We start from the raw sequence: 19,448 nt of genomic DNA, 5'->3' as shown, positions 1-19,448 counted from the left end.
TTCAATAGCACAGATATAGGTGTGATGGTTTTTTTTGTAGGAGTGGTGGGTGAAATTCTGTGGCCTGCGTTATGCAGGAGGTCAGACTAGATGATCATAATGGTCCCTTCTGACCTAAATATCTATGAATCTATGAGGAGTATAAAAATACTACTCGAGCATGCAGGGGTGTAATCAGGAAGGCCAAAGCACAATTGGAGTTGCAGCTAGCAAGAGATGTGAAGAGTAACAAGAAAGATTTCTACAGGTATGTTAGCAACAAGAACATGGTCAGGGAAAGCATGGGACTCTTACTGAATGGGGGAGGCAACCTAGTGACAGATGATGTGGAAAAAGCTGACATACTCAATGCTTTTTTTTGCCTCCGTCTTCACTGACAAAGTCAGCTCCCAGACTGCTGCACTGGGCAGCATATTATGGGGAGGAGGTGAGGAGCACACAATGGTGAAAGAACTATTTAAAAAAGGTGGACATGAGCAAGTCCATGAGACTGGATCTAATGCATTCGAAGGTGCTGAGGGAGTTGGCTGATGTGATTGCAGAGCCATTGGCCATTATCTTTGAAAACTTGTGGCAATCAGGGGAGGTCCTGGACGATTGGACAAAAGGCAAATATAGTGCCCATCTTTAAAAAAGAAAAGAAAGAGAATCCAGGGAACTACAGACTGCTCAGCCTCATCTCAGTCCCTGGAAAGATCATGGAGCAGGTCCTCAAGGAATCCATTTTGAAGCACTTGGAGGAGAGGAAGGTGACCAGGAACAGTCAACATGGATTCACCAAGGGCACGTCATGCCTGAATAACCTGACTGCCTTCTATGATGAGATAACTGGATCTGTGGATATGGGGAAAGCAGTGGACATGATATACCCTGACTTTAGCAAATCTTTTGATACAGTCTCCCACAGTATTCTTGCCAGCCAGTTAAAAAAGTATGGATTGGATGAATGGACTATAAGGTGGATAGAAAGCTGGCTAGATCGTCGGGCTCAATGGGTAGCGATCAACAGCTCAAAGTCTAGTTGGCAGCTGGTATCAAGCAGAGTGCCCCAGGGGTAAATCCTGGGGCCGGTTTTGTTCAGCATCTTCATTAATGATCTGGATGATGGGATGGATTGCATCCTCAGCAAATTCGCGGATGACACTAAGATGGGGGGCAAGGTAGATATGCTGGAGGGTAGGGATAGGGTCCAGAGTAACCTAGACAAATTGGAGGATTAGGCCAAAAGAAATCTGATGAGGTTCAACACGGACAAGTGCAGAATCCCATGCACCGCTACAGGCTGGGGACAGACTGGCTAAGCCGCAGTTCTGCAGAAAAGGACCTGGAGATTACAGTGGACAAGAAGGTGGATATGAGTCAATAGTGTGCCCTTGTTGCCAAGAAGGCTACCGGCATATTGGGCTGCATTAGTAGGAGCATTGCCATCAGATAGAGGGAAGTGATTTCTCCCCTCTTTTCGGCACTGGTGAGGCCACATCTGGAGTATTGTGTCCAGCTTTGGGCCTCCCACTACAGAAGGGATGTGGACAAATTGGAGAGAGTCCAGTGGAAGGCAACAAAAATGATTAGGGGGCTGGGGCACGTGACTTACGAGGAAAGGCTGAGGGAACTGGGGTTATTTAGTCTGCAGAAGAGAAGAGTGAGTGGGGGATTTGATAGCAGCCTTCAACTACCTGAAGGGAGGTTCCAAAGAGAATGGAGCTAGGCTGTTCTTAGTGGTGGCAGATAACAGAACAAGAAGAAATGGTCTCAAGTTGCAGTGGAGGAGGTCTAGGTTGGATATTAGGAAAAACTATTTCACTAGGAGGGTGGTGAAGCACTGGAATGGGTTATCTAGGGAGATGGTGGAATCTCCATCCTTAGAGGTTTTTACGGCCCAGTTTGACAAAGCCCTGGCTGGGATGATTTAGTTGGGGTTGGTTCTGCTTTGAGCAGGGAGTTGGACTAGATGACCTCCTGAGGTCTCTTCCAACCCTAATCTTCTATGATTCTAACTCATATGAATTCCAAGCTCAGAGAGGATCTAGGTAACAGATCTAGGAAAATTAGATCTGCCTTTCCTTTAGCCATACAGAAGCTTAGGAAAGACAGAACAGCTTCTGTGGAAGAGGAGTTGTTTCAAGGTTACAAAATGCCATTATTTCCATTACTATTTATATTTTAACGCCTGGCCAGGGCAGACCCATCTCCCCAAATTAAAATTATGCTCTCACCCCATTTGCTAAACAAAAATATTACATTAAGAGTTAAAAATAGATTTGATAAAAAGCTCCTTATTACCTTTCATAGAAACATAAGACTGGAGGGGACCTCCCGGGTCATCAAATCCAGTTGCCTGCTACTGGAGACAATCGTGTCATATAACCCCATTCATATTTTTATCAAGCTCTATTGTTAGATTAAGTTGATTGCCACCGTTACTCCTATTGAAGGCTGCTCCAGAACCTCACTCCTCTGATGTTTAGAAATCTTCTAATTTCTAGCCTAAATTTATTCATGGCTAGTTTATACCCATTTGTTCTTGTGCTAACTTTGTCCTTTAGCTTAAATAGCTCTTCATCCTCCCTGGTATTTATCCCCTGAGGTATTTAGAAACCAATCATATCCTCTCTCGGCCTTCATTTTTCAGAGCTAAACAAGCAAAGCTTTTTTAGTCTCCTCTCATAAGATAGGTTCCCCATTCCCTTGATCATCCAACTAGCCCTTCTCTGCAGCTGTTCCAGCTGGAATTCCTGCCTCGCTTCTACCTGGCTTTTTATCCCAAACACCAGTTTCTGGCTACTTTGTGGTCTGAGACTAAAGCTTATGCTTCTTAGTCACACTTACTGGAACATTTTGTTTCATAGCTTGTCAGTACTGAAGCTTTTTAGCCACGGACGAGGCAACAACTGGACAGGTTTCCTGCATGTTATTGCTGTACACTGTCTCAGAGGAACCTCTTCTGAGTATAAGGTGGCAGCTCAGTCCCCTTGGCCTATTCAGTTCTTGGCCAAGAATGGTACGATGTGGATAACCACCTCCAGGTGGCAGTATGAAACATACTGGTTCTTACCTCTAGACAGATAACCGATCCTTGATGCTCTTTGAACACTTTTAACTGCTCGCCGGTTACAATATTCCATGTTCGGATGGTATAATCTGTGCTGCCAGAAAATAGCTCCCTGTTTGGAGCATCGAGTATAAGGCATAAAACAGCCCCAGTGTGCCCTAGCAGGGTCTGGTAGCAACGCCCACTCGACACCCACCAGACCTTAACAGTGCAGTCTGTGCTTCCTGTCACCAGGAAGTCTCTGCTCAGTTTCTCCTGCTCCTCCTCTGACTCATCATGAACATCCCTGGAGGAGTAGTGAGCCAGAGTCAGAACACAGTTCCGATGGCCCCGGAATTCCTGGATTTGCTTCTCCTTATCCACACTCCAGCACCGAGCTGTCCTGTCATAGGAGCCGCTAAACAGATAGTCTTTGGCAACCAGGATCCTGTTAAAAATAAAGAACTAGTATACACATTGTTGCTTTGTGCTTTAACTGCCGCCCCCTCACCCCCGGTGACTGCATAAAGGGTACTGTACCAAGACTGCAATGAAGCACAAGAAGCAACTGTCCTTCAAATAACTGTTCAACCATCAGATATATTAAATATATCAATGTGAGCGCCTCATTGCCACACGCAAGGACATGGCACAGTCCTGCAGAGACTTACCCAGTTACAAGTGAAAACAAACACATTACAAGGCAGAAGACTACTCCATTCAGGGTTCATCCAGGTTTTGGCCTTTGGTATTTGATTCTCTGCTGCTTAACATTTCCATTCCAGTTTAGGACACCATGTTGCTAGCAAGCAACTCTAATTCCCCACTGAACCTGCAAGACGTATCTAGATTTCTGATACACTGACAATGGAAGATTCCCAGGATCATAAGACTTGCCAAACCAGATCAGAGATCCATCTAATCTGCTATCCTATCTTCAACAGTGGCTAACACCAAATGTTTCAGAGGAAGATACAAAAATCCCATAGTGGACAATTATATATGAAATAATTTGCCCATAGAAGAAATTTCTTCCTAATTCCAGCTAATTAGGGGTTATTTATACCCTGAAGAATGAGGGTTTAATCCTCTTACAATTTTTTATCCTCATTTAATTGCTGATCTTTTCATTAACTATATGAATTACATGTAAAAAACAGGATAAAAAGAATGTTAAAGTTACAAATATAAGCATTTGGAAGTTAGGAAATCCCAGTATTAAGGTTGCATGTGGAACCTTAATTTGGCCCTTCTGCATATACATAATCACGTTATCTTTCCCTTCCCTCTCCTCTACCCCCACCCCCCAAAAAGCCAAAACAAGCCAAAACAAAACCTGCTTCAGCATTCTGAAGTCAGGTAACTTATTTAGGTACCTAAAATAGACTAATTTTGGGCACCCTTTAAAAAATAACCTTGACTAGCAGCGCTACCATGTGTTATTCATTAGTTATCAGTTGCTTTTATAAACTTATTTAGCAGCTCATTTTTCATTATGGCTATTTAGTTGTCCAAAAGCCAAAGAAAATAGCCAACAATAACAGCAATTAAACTAATCGAACATTTAGTTTCCAAGAACTTGGAACCACAGGTGATGGTTCCTAAGACCAATTATCACACAACTGTCAGACAAACAGGCAGGTTAAAAACAACTTTTAAAAAAATACCTAGTCAAGGATCTCACAAAAAGAGGATGATCATCATTATCCCAGTTTTACAGATAGAGGCTACGGCTACATGAGAGAGCCGTGCACTACAGCGGCGCAGCTGTAAGCTCTCTAATGTAGCTGCTCTACGTAGATGGGAGAGAGCTCTCTCAACAGCTTCACTACTTCAGCCCTGGCGAGCAGCTGCTCCCTATGCTGGCAGGAGAAGCTCTGCCATCGACATAGTGCTGTCCACACCAGCGCTTATGTTGGTGTAATTTACATCACTCAGGGGGGTGGTTTATTCACACCCTGAGCAACATAAATTATGCTGACAAAAGCTGTAGTGTAGACATAGCCAGAGAAACTGAAGAACAGAGGGGTTAAGTGACTTCCTTAAACTCTCAAAGGGAGTCAGTGACAGATGTAGGATCAGACACCCAGTCCAGCACTCAGTCCACTGGACAACAGAAGATCTGATCAAAGAGCAGCATGCAGCCCATGAAGTTCTACCCTGCAGTTCATAGCACCTTCACCTTAATGAGGAAAAGAAGGTTGTCCACTTAGATCAAGAAGCCAAATGTCCAAATTACAGACAGGGCAGGGTGGGTTAGGGTTAGGAATACTTCTAACCACCTTCTTTTCCGTAAGTTAGACATGGCCCTTTGGCACCTGTCAGGCTGCAAAGGCAGCCATCTAAAATGGGCAATGTTTTGGTGTCCCTTTAATTCAAGATGTCATGAAAACTGGCTGACCCAGTATTTGAGCTGTCTCCTCCAACTGTTTACATATTCTGTTACATGCGTGTATTTGTTTTTTCCTTTCAAAACAAATGCTTCAATTGCTCTATTCCTAAATAAGTAAATATTTTCCATCAATCAGGAGAAACCCTAGGATAACAAGCTAGGGAATATGCAAGTTCAGTAAGAGGTCACAGTGTAATTTTAAACTTAGTTTTAACAATAAGGAATAAATCATTCAAACAGGACCATGTCCTTTTTGCTAACAAGAATGGCTGACACGCTGCTTTTAAAATCTATTTATTACAGGTATCTGCTTTCAACTGAGCAATTTCTCCTAGAATTCCATTCCCAGTGGCAGATTCACCATACTGTGAGCCTTTTGCTGTTCTCCCATCTCCAGTCTATAGCTGTGTCAGCACCGTTGCTAGGATAACTAATTATTACCGCAAAGAACATGAGTAGCAGAGAGTCAAAGATTTACACAACCCATTTAGTTGTATAATGGAGATTACCAGATAAATTGTCTTTCTACCAGGATACAAGGTGGGTGAGATAATATTTTTTGTTGGACCAACATCAGTTGGAGAGAGAGACAAGCTTTTGAGCTACACAGAGCTCGTCCTCAGGTCCCACAAAAAATATTACCTCACCCCCTTGTCTCTCTAACATCCTGTGACCCACAGGGCTACAACAGCACTGCATACAATTTATCTCGTGTCCAGTTACAGAAGCACAATGGAATGATCCTTTTAAATGAAAAATCTGTAGTACCAACCTGTTGACAATTGATGTGTGTCCTCGGTAAATGGCCAGACACTGGCCTGTCATCACATCCCACTTTCTAATTGTGTGATCTGCACTACATGTGAATGCAACCTCATTTTCTAAGTGGCAAAAGGTGATGTAGCTTTCATGTCCTAGGAACAATGAGGGAGATAAAAAATATTCAATATGTTTCAAACAGAACAGGTCGGGCAAGCTGTGACATGCTTTCTTTAGTTTAATTTAAAAAAAAAAAACTAGTTTGAAATTGGCCTGATCCAAAACCCCAGACCCTAATACTTTTGCGGCTGCAGTTTAAAAATCCACAACTGAGTTCATCACAAGCAGGAGCTCATGGAAAACATGGCACTTTTAATTTTAAAATCATGAACTCCATCTTTGATTTACTGCTTCACTGGTATAAAGAATAAATTAAACAGAGGCATAGGTGCTGGAACTAGGGGTGCTGGGAGTGCTGCCGCACCCCAGGGCTTGGAGTAGTAACAACACAAATACATGGTTTCCGCATTCCCCCACTATAAAAATTGTTCAAGGACCACTGAACAGAGGTATGGTGGACCATTTCAATGATTACTGTCAACCAATTTAAGGCCCATCACTGAGCTTCTTGTTGTTTTAAAGGGTATTACAGAAACAATGAGCCAAATTCATCCTTGGTGTAACTCAACTGAAATCAACTGAGTTCAAATGAGCAATGAATTTGGTTCACTATATAAATACAAGTCTTTTCTCTTCTCTTTTTTAATTTGGTGAAAAAAGTGTATTTCAACATTACCCTCTGGTTTTTTAGACAAACAGCAGCACTGGGCTAGTGCAGGAAATTCTGAAATTCAAAAGACTAATTGGAAAGTTTCATTACCCAATCTAATTTAATAAGGTCCAATGTGAGTGAAATGCAAGCAACTAAAAGAACATGAGTGATGAAAAATAAATCAGCTGTATTCCCCCCCCCCCATTATTTCTAATAACAAGTAGAAATATTAAATATGCTTTCAATGGCAACAGTATCTCTTTAAGCAAATATAATAGAGAGAAAGAATAAAGGCATTGTCATTACTATTTATACAGTGATCAGAGCGTAGTAGGCTTTATAGTCAGATTAAAAACAGACATGGTCCCTGCCCTAAAGAGTTTACACTCAAGCAAAAGTGTGGGAATAGAGGCAAGGAGGAGTAGGGTTACAACATTTAGGTTGAGTTGTTATTTGATTGTACCATTAAGTGTATTTTACTGGGCCTCTGTGAGTTCAAGATTCAATTCCCACCAGCTCTGCCATAGCCTTCCAATTTGGCCTTGTCACAAGATCTCTCTGGGCCTTGGTTCCCCATCTGTAAAACAGGGGTATAATACTTTCTCTCCTTCCCCCCACCCACCGCTTCATTTTATCTGTTTAGATTGCTTACTCTTGGGGTAACATCTCTTACTATGCGGCTGTACGGTGCCTAGCACAATGGAACCCCAGTCTCAGCAGGGGCCACTAGGTGCTATGATTATTATTCCAGTAGCTTTGGGGTTTGTTTGGAGGGGTGGGGGAAAGAGGTAGAACATGACAAGCAGAAGAGGATGGAGAGAAAGAGGAAGGAACAAAGATATAGGGAAAGGAGTGGTAGAGTACGGAGAGTTATGCAGAAGAGGGAAATGGGAAAGGGTAGAGGTAAGGATCATCAGGAGGAGAGCAGATGGTAAAATGAGGCAAGCAGTCATAGTTAACTGACAGCATTAAAAATATGTGACTTAAAACAAGTGACTAAAGATAGTCAATTAGATATCAGGGGGTAGCTGTGTGAGTCTGTATCCCCAAAAACAACCAGGAGTCCAGTGGCACCTTAAAGACTAACAGATTTATTTGGGCATAAACTTTCATGGGTAAAAACCCCACTTCTTCAGATGCATGGAGTGAAAATTACAGATGAAGGCATTATATACTGACACATGAAGAGAAGGGAGTTACCTCACAAGTGGAGAACCAGCGTTGACAGGACCAATTCAATCAGGGTGGATGTAGTCCACTCCCAATAACAGATGAGGAGGTGTCAATTCCAGGAGAGGCAAAGCTGCTTTTGTAATGAGCCAGCCACTCCCATCTCTATTCAAACCCAAATTAATGGTGTTAAATTTGCAAATGAATTTTAGTTCTGCTGTTTCTCTTTGTAGTCTGTTTCTGAAGGTTTTTTGTTCAAGTATAGCTACTTTTAAATCTGTTATCTACTTTTAAAGATTTAAAAGTAACAGATTTAAAAGTAGCTATATAAGCTCCTAGTCAAATACTTATCTAGAAGAGGGACACACGCAATATACTGTCAGACTAACTGTAGACCATGCTGTGCACAGGAATTTGTTTATTGTTAATCTGACAGCATATTGCACATCTTGTCAACTAGAGCATAAATTTTTGCAATGAAACGAATATGTGGCTGACTTCCAGAAAGTCAGAGTCTTTCCAGATGGTATCACAAGTAAAGGTAAACTGAAATGCATTTTAAGTAAATAAAAGATGGCTCTGGGGATTAGTAATGTGATATAGCACTCTTCTAGCTGCTGGCTGAGTTCCAACATAGGTCACGTGACCAAAAGTTGTTACCATCAACAGCCAATGAAAAGTGAGCTTGATGGCCTCAGTCCAATTACCCAGGGACTGTAATGTGCACCGAAAAAAAAACCCCCACACACCAAAATTTGGCACCCTTATAAGCAGACTCAACACACTGGTCAAGAATCAGGCCATCTGATCTATACTATGAACCCTTGTACCTATGCTGAGGTTTTGTGAAAACCTTCCACCAGTGCTAGCAAATTTGGGAGTGTGAGTGTAGACATTCACCAGCATCTTGAGCACCATGCTACATAATTCTGCTCTGAGCAGCTCTAGACCAGTGGTTTTAAAACTTCGGGTCACGACCCAGTACTGGGTCATGGAATGCAAGGCACTGGGTCACCTTCCTCAGCACCCAGGTACCATGGCGCCTGGCCAGTAAAAACTAGTGGTTCCTGGCAATGGGAGCTAGGGCAGGCAGGGGGTGGTGCCTGTGGGTGAGAGCTGCTTGCGTGCCTCCGCCTAGGAGGCAGACCTGCTGCTGGCTGCTTCTGTGGCGCAGCGTGGTCTGTGGTGCCAGGACAGGCGGGAAGCCTGCCTCTGCACCCCGGCTGTGCTGCTGACCGGGAGCTGCCGGAGGTAAGCCTGTGCCCCAACCCTGCACCCCGATCCCCTGCCCCAGCTCAGAGCCCCCCCAAACCTGAAGCCCCCTCCTGCACCCCAAATGCCTCATCCAAGGCCCCACCCCAAAGCCTGCACCCCCAGCCCAGAGCCCTGACCCCCCTCCCACACCCCAACCCCCTGCCCCAGCCCAGAGCCCCCTCCCACACCCTGAATCCCTCATTCCTGGACCTATGCCAGAGCCCTCACCCCAACCCTCTGCCCCAGCCCTGAGCCCCGTCCCACACCCCAAAGCCCTCATCCCCAGCCCCTTTGGGTCATGGGCATCAACAATTTTCTTCAACTGGGTCACCAGAAAAAAGTTTGAAAACCACTGATCTAGACAACCTGGTGGCTGAATCACTTCACCACTATCTACATTAGTTACTCTTGGAGGAATTATGCACCACTGCACACATGCAAAGTTCAAGTCCCCTGCAGATATTTTCCCCCCTGCAGAAAATAGATTCTGCAGGGGAAGTGCTGCAATTACACCTTTCACCCACCAGGGGCTACTGTTGTGCCAGAAGAGGGCAGTTGGCTCATGGGCAGGAGAGGCTGCTTTCCTCACAGTGCCCTGCCTATGGGGACAGGTGAGGAGGCACAGTATATGTGAAGCACTTAGAGGAGAGGAAAGTGATCAGGAACAGTCAGCATGGATTCACCAAGGGCAAGTCATGCCTGACTAATCTAATTGCCTTCTACAAGATAACTGGCTCCGTGGATGAGGGGAAAGCAGTGGACGTGTTGTTCCTAGACTTTAGCAAAGCTTTTGACACTGTCTCCCACAGTATTCTTGCCAGCAAGTTAAAGACGTATGGGCTGGATGAATGGACTATAAGGTGGATAGAAAGTTGGCTAGATTGTCGGGCTCAACGGGTAGTGATCAATGGCTCCATGTCTAGTTGGCAGCCGGTATCAAGTGGAGTGCCCCAAGGGTCGGTCCTGGCTCTGGTTTTGTTCAGTACCTTCATTTATGATCTGGAGGATGGTGTGGATTGCACCCTCAGCAAGTTTGTAGATGACACTAAACTGGGAAGAGAGGTAGATACACTGGAGGGTAGAGATAGGATACAGAGGGACCTAGACAAATTGGAGGATGGGGCCAAAAGAAATCTGATGAGGTTCAACAAGGACAAGTGTAGAGTCTTGCACTTAGGATGGAAGAATCCAATGCACCGCTACAGACTAGGGACCGAATGGCTTGGCAGCAGTTCTGCAGAGAAGGACCTAGGAGTTAAAGTGGATGAGAAGCTGGATATGAGTCAACAGTGTGCCCTTGTTGCCAAGAAGGCCAATGGCATTTTGGGGTGTATAAGCAGGGGCATTGCCAGCAGATCGAGGGACGTGATCGTTCCCCTCTATTCGACATTGGTGAGGCCTCATCTGGAGTACTGTGTCCAGTTTTGGGCCCCACGCTACAAGAAGGATGTGGAAAAATTGAAAGAGTCCAGCGGAGGGCAACAAAAATGATTAGGGGACTGGAACACATGACTTATGAGGAGAGGCTGAGGGAACTGGGGATGTTTAGTCTACGGAAGAGAAGAATGAGGGGGGATTTGATAGCTGCTTTCAACTACCTGAAAGGGGATTCCAAAGAGGATGGCTCTAGACTGTTCTCAGTGGTAGCAGATGACAGAACAAGGAGTAATGGTCTCAAGTTGCAGTGGGGGAGGTTTAGGTTGGATATTAGGAAAAACTTTTTCACTAGGAGGGCAGTGAAACACTGGAATGCGTTACCTAGGGAGGTGGTGGAATCTCCTTCCTTAGAAGTTTTTAAGGTCAGGCTTGACAAAGCCCTGGCTGGGATGATTTAATTGGGGATCGGTCCTGCTTTGAGCATGGGGATGGACTAGATGACCTCCTGAGGTCCCTTCCAACCCTGATATTCTATGATTCTATGTGGGGGATGGACAGAGTAGGGCACATGGGGCTTCTGGGGGGTCATGTAGACTGGGGTTCACAGGGGGTAGTGGGGGGACAGACTGGGGCAGGAACACAGGAGCTAGTGGGTGATAGCATTAAGCCAGGGAGTGGGAGTGCAGGGCCACATGGGAACAGTGGAGGACTGGTGGCTGAGTGGAGGTGCAGGAACACATGGGGACAGAGGCAGATGTGCCTGACTGAATGGGAGAGGCTCGGGGTCAGCCAGGGACTCCATGGGGGAGGCTCCCCAACTCCCTAACAACTCCTCCCAAAAACAACTATTCCACACTTCTCCCACTCCAACCCACACCCAACAACCCTCCACGTTCACTCCTAGGCTGTTTCCCAGCAATTACTTCCCTCTCCCTCAGCTCCTCTCTTACCCCTGACTCCCACAAGCTTTTGCACTGTTTCTGAGAGGTGCAGGAAATAAACAGAGCCCTGCAAATCCACGGGTATCTGTTTTATATCCATGGACCATTTTTGCAGATAGCCACTCGGATGCAGATACAAATTTTGTATCCGCGCAGGGCTCTGACGGTAAGAGTCAGGCAGGCAGCTGTGAGAAACCATGGCTCGGACTCTCCACCTGCCCTGGGCAGGGCGCCTGGGGTACAGGGACACAGACTGGGGCTGCTCAGGCCCCACGCAGGGCAGGTGGAAGGTCTGCTGCGACTCCCCACAGCTGGCTCTTAGCATGGCCAGGCTGCGGCTCAAAGGGCCAGTCCCCCACTGGCTGGAGCTGGGTCAGGGAGAGGCATGCTGGCAGCTGTGGAAAGCCGAGGCAGACCCTCCACCTGCTGTGGGTGGGGGACCCGAGCAGCCCCCAACCCGTTTCCCTGACCCCCCAGATCACCTGCCCAGGGCAGGTGGAGGGACCCAGGCTCCCCACAACTGCAGCTTCCCAACCCAGCTCCGGCCAGTGGGGGACAGGCAGCTGTGGGGAGCTGCAGCGGACCCTCTCATTGGCCATGACTCCGCGGCTCCTCACAGCTGCCCGGGTGGCTTGTATCATGGCTAGGCTGTGGCTCCAAGGCCCTACCCCCCGGCCAGAGCCGGGTTGGGAGAGCCGAGTGGGCAGCTGTGGGGAGCTGGCATGAAGTCATGGACCTCAACCTGCCCTGGGTGGGGGGCCCGAGCAGCTCCACAGGTCACCATGCAGCAGTGACCAGTAGCACTGGAACAGGGGACCAGGAGGGGCCTCGCCCATCCACTCTTCACAGGGATGGACCCCTCCTCCTTCCCTTCTTCTTCTCCTACCAAGGGGAGGGACTGACAGCAGCCCCCAGCCATGTCCCTGCCCCCCAGGCTCCCTGCCCAGCCAAGGGCAGGTGAAGGGTCCATGACAGCTCCCCACAGCTGCCCACGTGGCTCTCCATGACCCGGCTCTGGTGGGGGGGGGGGGTGCCTCAGAGCCTCAGCCAGGCCACAGTAAGTAGAGCCATGCAAATCCGTTGATATCTGTGGATATCCACAGACAACTTTTGTGGATCACAGATCAGATGCAGATACACAGATGCAGATCCAAGCAGGGCTCTCGAAATATGTTTCTTTATTGTAGTTTAAATGAATTATTACTCAAAGTTCTGTATTAATATGCCTATTAAGGATTCTATTTGATAAAAATATTTCCTGAATCTTTTTTGTTGTCTATATTGTTACAAAAAGAAAAGGAGTACTTGTGGCACCTTAGAGACTAACAAATTTATTTCAGCATAAGCTTTCGTGAGCTACAGCTCACTTCATCAGATGCATTCAGTGGAAAATACAGTGGGGAGATTTATATACATAGAGAACATGAAACAATGGGTGTTACCATACACACTGTAACAAGAGTGATCACTTAAGGTGAGTTATTACCAGCAGGAGAGCAGGAGGGTTGGGGGGAACCTTTTGTAGTGATAATCAAGGTGGGCCATTTCTTGGACGTTGACAAGAACATCTTAGGAACAGTGGGGGGGAGTGGGATAAACATGGGGAAATAGTTTTACTTTGTGTAATGACACATCCACTCCCAGTCTCTATTCAAGCCTAAGTTAATTGTATCCAGTTTGCAAATTAATTCCAATTCAGCAGTCTCTCATTGGAGTCTGTTTTTGAAGTTCTTTTGCTGAAGTATTGCCACTTTTAGTTCTGTAATCGAGTGACCAGAGAAATTGAAGTGTTCTCCAACTGGTTTTTGAATGTTATAATTCTTGACATCTGATTTGTATCCATTTATTCTTTTATGTAGAGACTGTCCAGTTTGACCAATGTACATGGCAGAGGGGCATTGCTGGTACATGGTGGCATATATCACATTGGTAGATGTGCAGGTGAACGAGCCTCTGATAGTGTGGCTGATGTGATTAGGCCCTATGATGGTGTCCCCTGAATAGATATGTGGACACAGTTGGCAACGGGCTTTGTTGCAAGGATAGGTTCCTGGGTTAGTGGTTCTGTTGTGTGGTGTGTGGTTGCTGGTGAGTATTTGCCTCAGGTTGGGGGGCTGTCTGTAAGCAAGGACTGGCCTGTCTCCCAAGATCTGTGAGAGTGATGGGTCGTCCTTCAGGATAGGTTGTAGATCCTTGATGATGCATTGGAGAGGTTTTAGTTGGGGGCTGAAGGTGATGGCTAGTGGCGTTCTGTTATTTTCTTTGTTCGGCCTGTCCTGTAGTAGGTGACTTCTGGGTAATCTTCTGGCTCTGTCAGTCTGTTTCTTCACTTCAGCAGGTGGGTATTGTAGTTGTAAGAATGCTTGATAGAGAGCTTGTAGGTGTTTGTCTTTGTCTGAGGGGTTGGAGCAAATGCAGTTGTATCATAGAGCTTGGCTGTAGACAATGGATCGTGTGATGCGGTCTGGGTGAAAGCTGGAAGGCATGTAGGTAGGAATAGTGGTCAGTAGGTTTCCAGTATAGGGTGGTGTTTATGTGACCATCACTTATTACCACCGTAGTGTCCAGGAAGTGGATCTCTTGTGTGGACTGGTCCAGGCTGAGGTTGATGGTGGGATGGAAATTGTTGAAATCATGGTGGAATTCCTCAAGGGCTTCTTTTCCATGGGTCCAGATGATGAAGATGTTATCAATGTAGCGCAAGTAGAGTAGGGGCATTTGGGGACGAGAGCTGTGGAAGCCTTGTTCTAAGTCAGCCATAAAAATGTTGGCATACTGTGGGGTCATGCGGGTACCCATAGCAGTGCCACTGATTTGAAGGTATACATTGTCCCCAAATGTGAAATAGTTATGGGTGAGGACAAAGTCACAAAGTTCAGCCGCCAGTTTAGCCGTGACATTATCGGGGATAGTGTTCTTGACGTCTTGTAGTCCATCTTTGTGTGGAATGTTGGTGTCGAGGGCTTCTACATCCATAGTGGCCAGGATGGTGTTTTCAGGAAGATCACCAATGGATTGTAGTTTCCTCAGGAAGTCAGTGGTGTCTCGAAGATAGCTGGGAGTGCTGGTAGTGTAGGGCCTGAGGAGGGAGTCTACATAGCCAAACAATCCTGCTGTCAGGGTGCCAATGCCTGAGATGATGGGGCGTCCAGGATTTCCAGGTTTATGGATCTTGGGTAGCAGATCCCCAGGTCGGGATTCCAGGGATGTGTCTGTGCGGATTTGTTCTTGTGCTTTTTCAGGGAGTTTCTTGAGCAGATGGTGTAGTTTCTTTTGGTAACCCTCAGTGGGATCAGAGGGCAATGGCTTGTAGAAAGTGGTGTTGGAGAGCTGCCTAGCAGCCTCTTGTTTATATTCCGACCTATTCATGATGATGACAGCACCTCCTTTGTCAGCCTTTTTGATTATGATGTCAGAGTTGTTTCTGAGGCTGTGGATGGCATTGTGTTCTGCACGGCTGAGGTTATGGGGCAAGTGATGCTGCTTTTCCACAATTTCAGCCCGTACACGTCGGCGGAAGCACTCTATGTAGAAGTCCAGTCTGTTGTTTCGACCTTCAGGAGGGGTCCACCCAGAATCCTTCTTTTTGTAGTCTTGGTAGAAAGCTCTCTGGGGTTAGTATGTTGTTTAGAGGTGTGTTTTTTACCTTCAGTCCTTTTGGTATGATGTCCATCTGTTTGCATTTGGAAAGAAAGATGATGTCTGTCTGTATCTGTATGAGTTTTTCCATGAAGTTGATAGATTTCCACTCCATACGGCTAAATTCAGTGCCTTGCATAATGACAGGTTTCAGAGTAGCAGCCGTGTTAGTCTGTATTCGCAAAAAGAAAAGGAGTACTTGTGGCACCTTAGAGACTAACAAATTTATTTGAGCATAAGCTCATGAGCTATAGCTCACTTCATCGGATGCATTCAGTGGAAAATACAGTGGGGAGATTTATATACACAGAGAACATGAAACAATGGGTGTACATTGGTCAAACTGGACAGTCTCTACGTAAAAGAATAAATGGACACAAATCAGACGTCAAGAATTATAACATTCAAAAACCAGTTGGAGAACACTTCAATCTCTCTGGTCACTCGATTACAGACCTAAAAGTGGCAATACTTCAACAAAAAACTTCAAAAACAGACTCCAGGAGAGACTGCTGAATTGGAATTAATTTGAAAACTGGATACAATTAACTTAGGCTTGAATAGAGACTGGGAGTGGATGGGTCATTACACAAAGTAAAACTATTTCCCCTTGTTTATCCCCACCCCACCCCACCGTTCCTCAGACGTTCTTGTGAACTGCTGGAAATGGCCCACCTTGATTCTCACTACAAAAGGTTCCCCCCCACCCCCCACCCTGCTCTCCTGCTGGTAATAGCTCTCCTTAAGTGATCACTCTTGTTACAGTGTGTATGGTAACACCCATTGTTTCATTGTCTCTGTGTATATATATCTCCCCACTGTATTTTCCACTGAATGCATCCGATGAATTGAGCTGTTGCTCACGAAAGCTTATGCTGAAATAAATTGGTTAGTCTCTAAGGTGCCACAAGTACTCCTTTTCTTTTTGCGAATACAGACTAACATGGCTGCTACTCTGAAACCTATATTGTTACAGATATACTTATTGACAGGTAATTTAAAATAAATTAACAAAATAATTGAAACTGGAGTGTTTATATTGTGTTATTTTGACTAATAATATAATAATATATGCCGAATTTTGAAATATTTTGCACAGAATTTTTAATGTTTGGGCGCAGAATTCCCCCAGGAGTAAATAGTGCTCTGACCATCATGCACTAGAGTAACAGTGAATAATTCACAAAAACCTCATTGTAGATGAGGCTTCACTGATGGGTTACGGTTGTGGCACCTTGGTTATGTTGTGGGTGAAGCCTGCAGTGGTGTTTGTTCTGTTGGCAGAGGGCTGTCAATATGGTGACTTTCACAACACCAAATTTATATGATTTTTTTCATTAAATATGATAAACTGTTTCATGTAGATTTGAAACTAGCCAACATCCTTAAGGGAGATTATGCGTGGGTAGAGCCCCAAACCCTAGCAGTAAGTAGGCCTGGTTGTGAATACACCCAACCCTTATTGAGTGGATTGAAAAAGAATTATAATCCTAAAGGGGTATGCAGGAAGTTATCTAAAGGGCAGCTTTTACACTGGAAATTCAAGATTTCAATTCACAATCCCCTCCTGCAGGGTTTCTGCATTCTTTAATCGTTTTGAGGTTAGTCTAGGGATTGTGTACGAAGATGTAAATCTCATTAAACAGGCAAAAACAATTTCAGAAGAAAAAGCCTAGCAGTTTGCATTAGACACATGGAAATGTTTTGTTCTACTGAAGAAAATCCCATTGTTCACTGAGGCCTGTTTCTCAACTGTAAGGTCAAGAAGTTCTGAAGAAAAAAAAAGTCTCCTGGAAAAAGTGAAGATTTTAAAAGAAAAAAACAGTTACACTTGGGTGAGCAGCTGAGGACTGCAGTGAGGAAGCAGAAGTTAAATTGCTGTGTTCTACTCCAGAGGCCAAGGGATTCCTCTGTGCGGTAACATTTGTAACTTGCTTTGGGATGAAAGAGCTTCTAGTTAATATTACTCTTACTGATTCTTAAGCACGATATTTGGCCACTCAACCTGCTCCAGAGACTGGAGAAGATGGAACATGCTGTGTCAGGTTTGTCCCATACCTTAGAATAAACTGTACTTGAACTCAGAACCTAGATAAAAGGGACACATACTGTACCTTGGAAGTGGCCATGGCACTGGCTATCTGCAGTGCTCCAGAGACGTGCAGTGCCATCTTCACTGCCCGTCAGCAGGTGCTGCCCGTCTGGGCTCAGACTGAGCCAGTTGATGCCTCCTCGGTGATCAGAACAGACCTTCAGTGCCGAGCCACTGCTCCCCATCCTGCTGGCCTCAGCACAGGCCCCAGCAAAGGCAGAGGACCCAGACAGGGGTTGATTCACTGATTCCACACCACTTTAGAAAGGTAGTATGAGCCTGCAGCGGGCTCCCAGAGACCAACTTCAGCCATTACTATGGCCCTGAGAAACCAGCAGGCTAGCCTAGTCCCCTGCAAAAATGCACAAGGTCACAGAACAGGACACACATCCATCCTTAGCATGGATAGTTACCCTTTTCCCCTCCCCTGGTCAGGACATATTAAACTAACTGATCCTTGACCCTTCATGAGTAAACATGGGAAATGCAGCAATTCTCACTGCTATAGGCATGGGGCTGAATCTATGTTGCCACCCTGCCCCGCACACTTTATTCTGGTTATAAGAAAGGGCTTGATTTTCTGCAGTGAAGAACACTGGTAGCTCCCACTTCTCCCTCTGGCTGGCTGTAGTGCCCATAATCTGGTGTCTTGACCACCCCAGAGGATTCTAATGTACCCTTGAAAGGTTTAAAGCCAGGTCTGACTAAACACAGGGGATTAACACCTTAAAGCAGCACAAAACCCGGCCCTGAACAGAAAATACCCCCCACCCCCCGGACAGAGATCTGTCTCTTCTACAGTTTGCAAAACATGTGTAGCTTGTCATGCCAATGCAGTATTATCAAACTGACCTGACTGGACATGATGTCAGCCCAGGGACCCTTACCCTGGCCCCACAAAACCTGCCCTTTCTAAGCACAGCTCTCTCACACCCCCCTTGGGAACTAACTCTGCTTTTAGCCCTTATTCATCACCTTCATGCCAAGTCCTGAGCAGACACATTGGAAAAGAGGTTATATGCCAACGAGAGCAGTGAGAATGCCCACACCACCTCCTCTCGCGTCCTAGGAGCAGAGGCCAGGGCAGGTTTATTCCCTGTGGTACAGTTCCTAGTATTGCTATTCAGTGCCCCTCCTCTGCGGTACAGGCCCACAGGTTTCTGCCTGCACCTCCCACCGAGGGGAGATGGAAACCAGGCAAGGGCTCTCCCCTCTTTCCCTGGATTATATCCTCACCTTCCCCAACCCCCAAAAAAACCTCAGCCTCTGTGTAAAATCAAACAGGATGATAAACCCTGAATGGTTCCTGCCATCAGAGAGCAAACCCCTCTCCATGCCCATCGCTGTGCTCAGCCCCCGCCCCTCCCCCGCCTCCTGCCCCCAGGAGAGAGAAAATCCCCACCCCCATCTCTGTGCTCATCCCCTCCCACCCCTATGGCTGTGCTGCTCTCCTTCTGCCCTTCCCCCCAACAAGGCGGAGCCCCCTCTCAGCCCCCCCCATGGCTGTGCTGATCCCCTCCTGCCCTTCCCCACCCCCAGGGAGGAGCCCCCTCCCAGCCACCCCCCCCCCGAAGGCTGTGTTGATCCCCTCCTGCACTTCCCAACCCCCAGAGGGGAGCCCCCTCAGCCACCCCACCATGGCTGTGCTGATCCACTCCTGCCCTTCCCCACCCCCAGGGAGGAGCCCCCTCCCAGCCACCCCCCCATGGCTGTGCTGATCCCCTCCTGCCCTTCCCCACCTACAGGGGGGAGCCCCCCCCAGCCACCCCACCATGGCTGTGCCGATCCACTCCTACCCTTCCCCACCCCCAGGGGGGAGCCCCCCTCCAGCCCCCCCCAGCCCCCCCCCACCATGGCTGTGCTGATCCACTCCTGCCCTTCCCCACCCCCAGGGAGGAGCCCCCTCCCAGCCACCCCCCCATGGCTGTGCTGATCCCCTCCTGCCCTTCCCCACCCCCAGGGGGGAGCCCCCCCCAGCCACTCCCCCATGGCTGTACTGATCCCCTCCTACCCTTCCCCAC

The 19,448-nt window shown here is 46.6% G+C and overlaps 1 protein-coding gene across 1 annotated transcript in view; it reads right to left on the bottom strand.

Moving 5' to 3' along the window:
* The window catches only part of WDR86 (WD repeat domain 86), a 46,183-nt gene extending 28,571 nt beyond the window's left edge, over positions 1-17,612 (bottom strand). Inside the window, exons 1-3 of the mRNA XM_077809498.1 lie at positions 17,450-17,612; positions 6,196-6,337; positions 3,056-3,479 (exon numbers count right to left, since the gene is read on the bottom strand). Coding sequence (XP_077665624.1) covers positions 3,056-3,479; positions 6,196-6,337; positions 17,450-17,612 — 729 coding nt within the window. The remainder of the gene's footprint in view (positions 1-3,055; positions 3,480-6,195; positions 6,338-17,449) is intronic.
* Between the last annotated feature and the right edge of the window lie 1,836 nt (positions 17,613-19,448).

Source organism: Eretmochelys imbricata, chromosome 2 (assembly GCF_965152235.1).
Source record: "Eretmochelys imbricata isolate rEreImb1 chromosome 2, rEreImb1.hap1, whole genome shotgun sequence".
Taxonomy (NCBI): Eukaryota; Metazoa; Chordata; order Testudines; family Cheloniidae; genus Eretmochelys; species Eretmochelys imbricata.
Note: the sequence above shows the minus strand (reverse complement) of the source record. Positions and strands in the feature narration are given on the sequence as shown.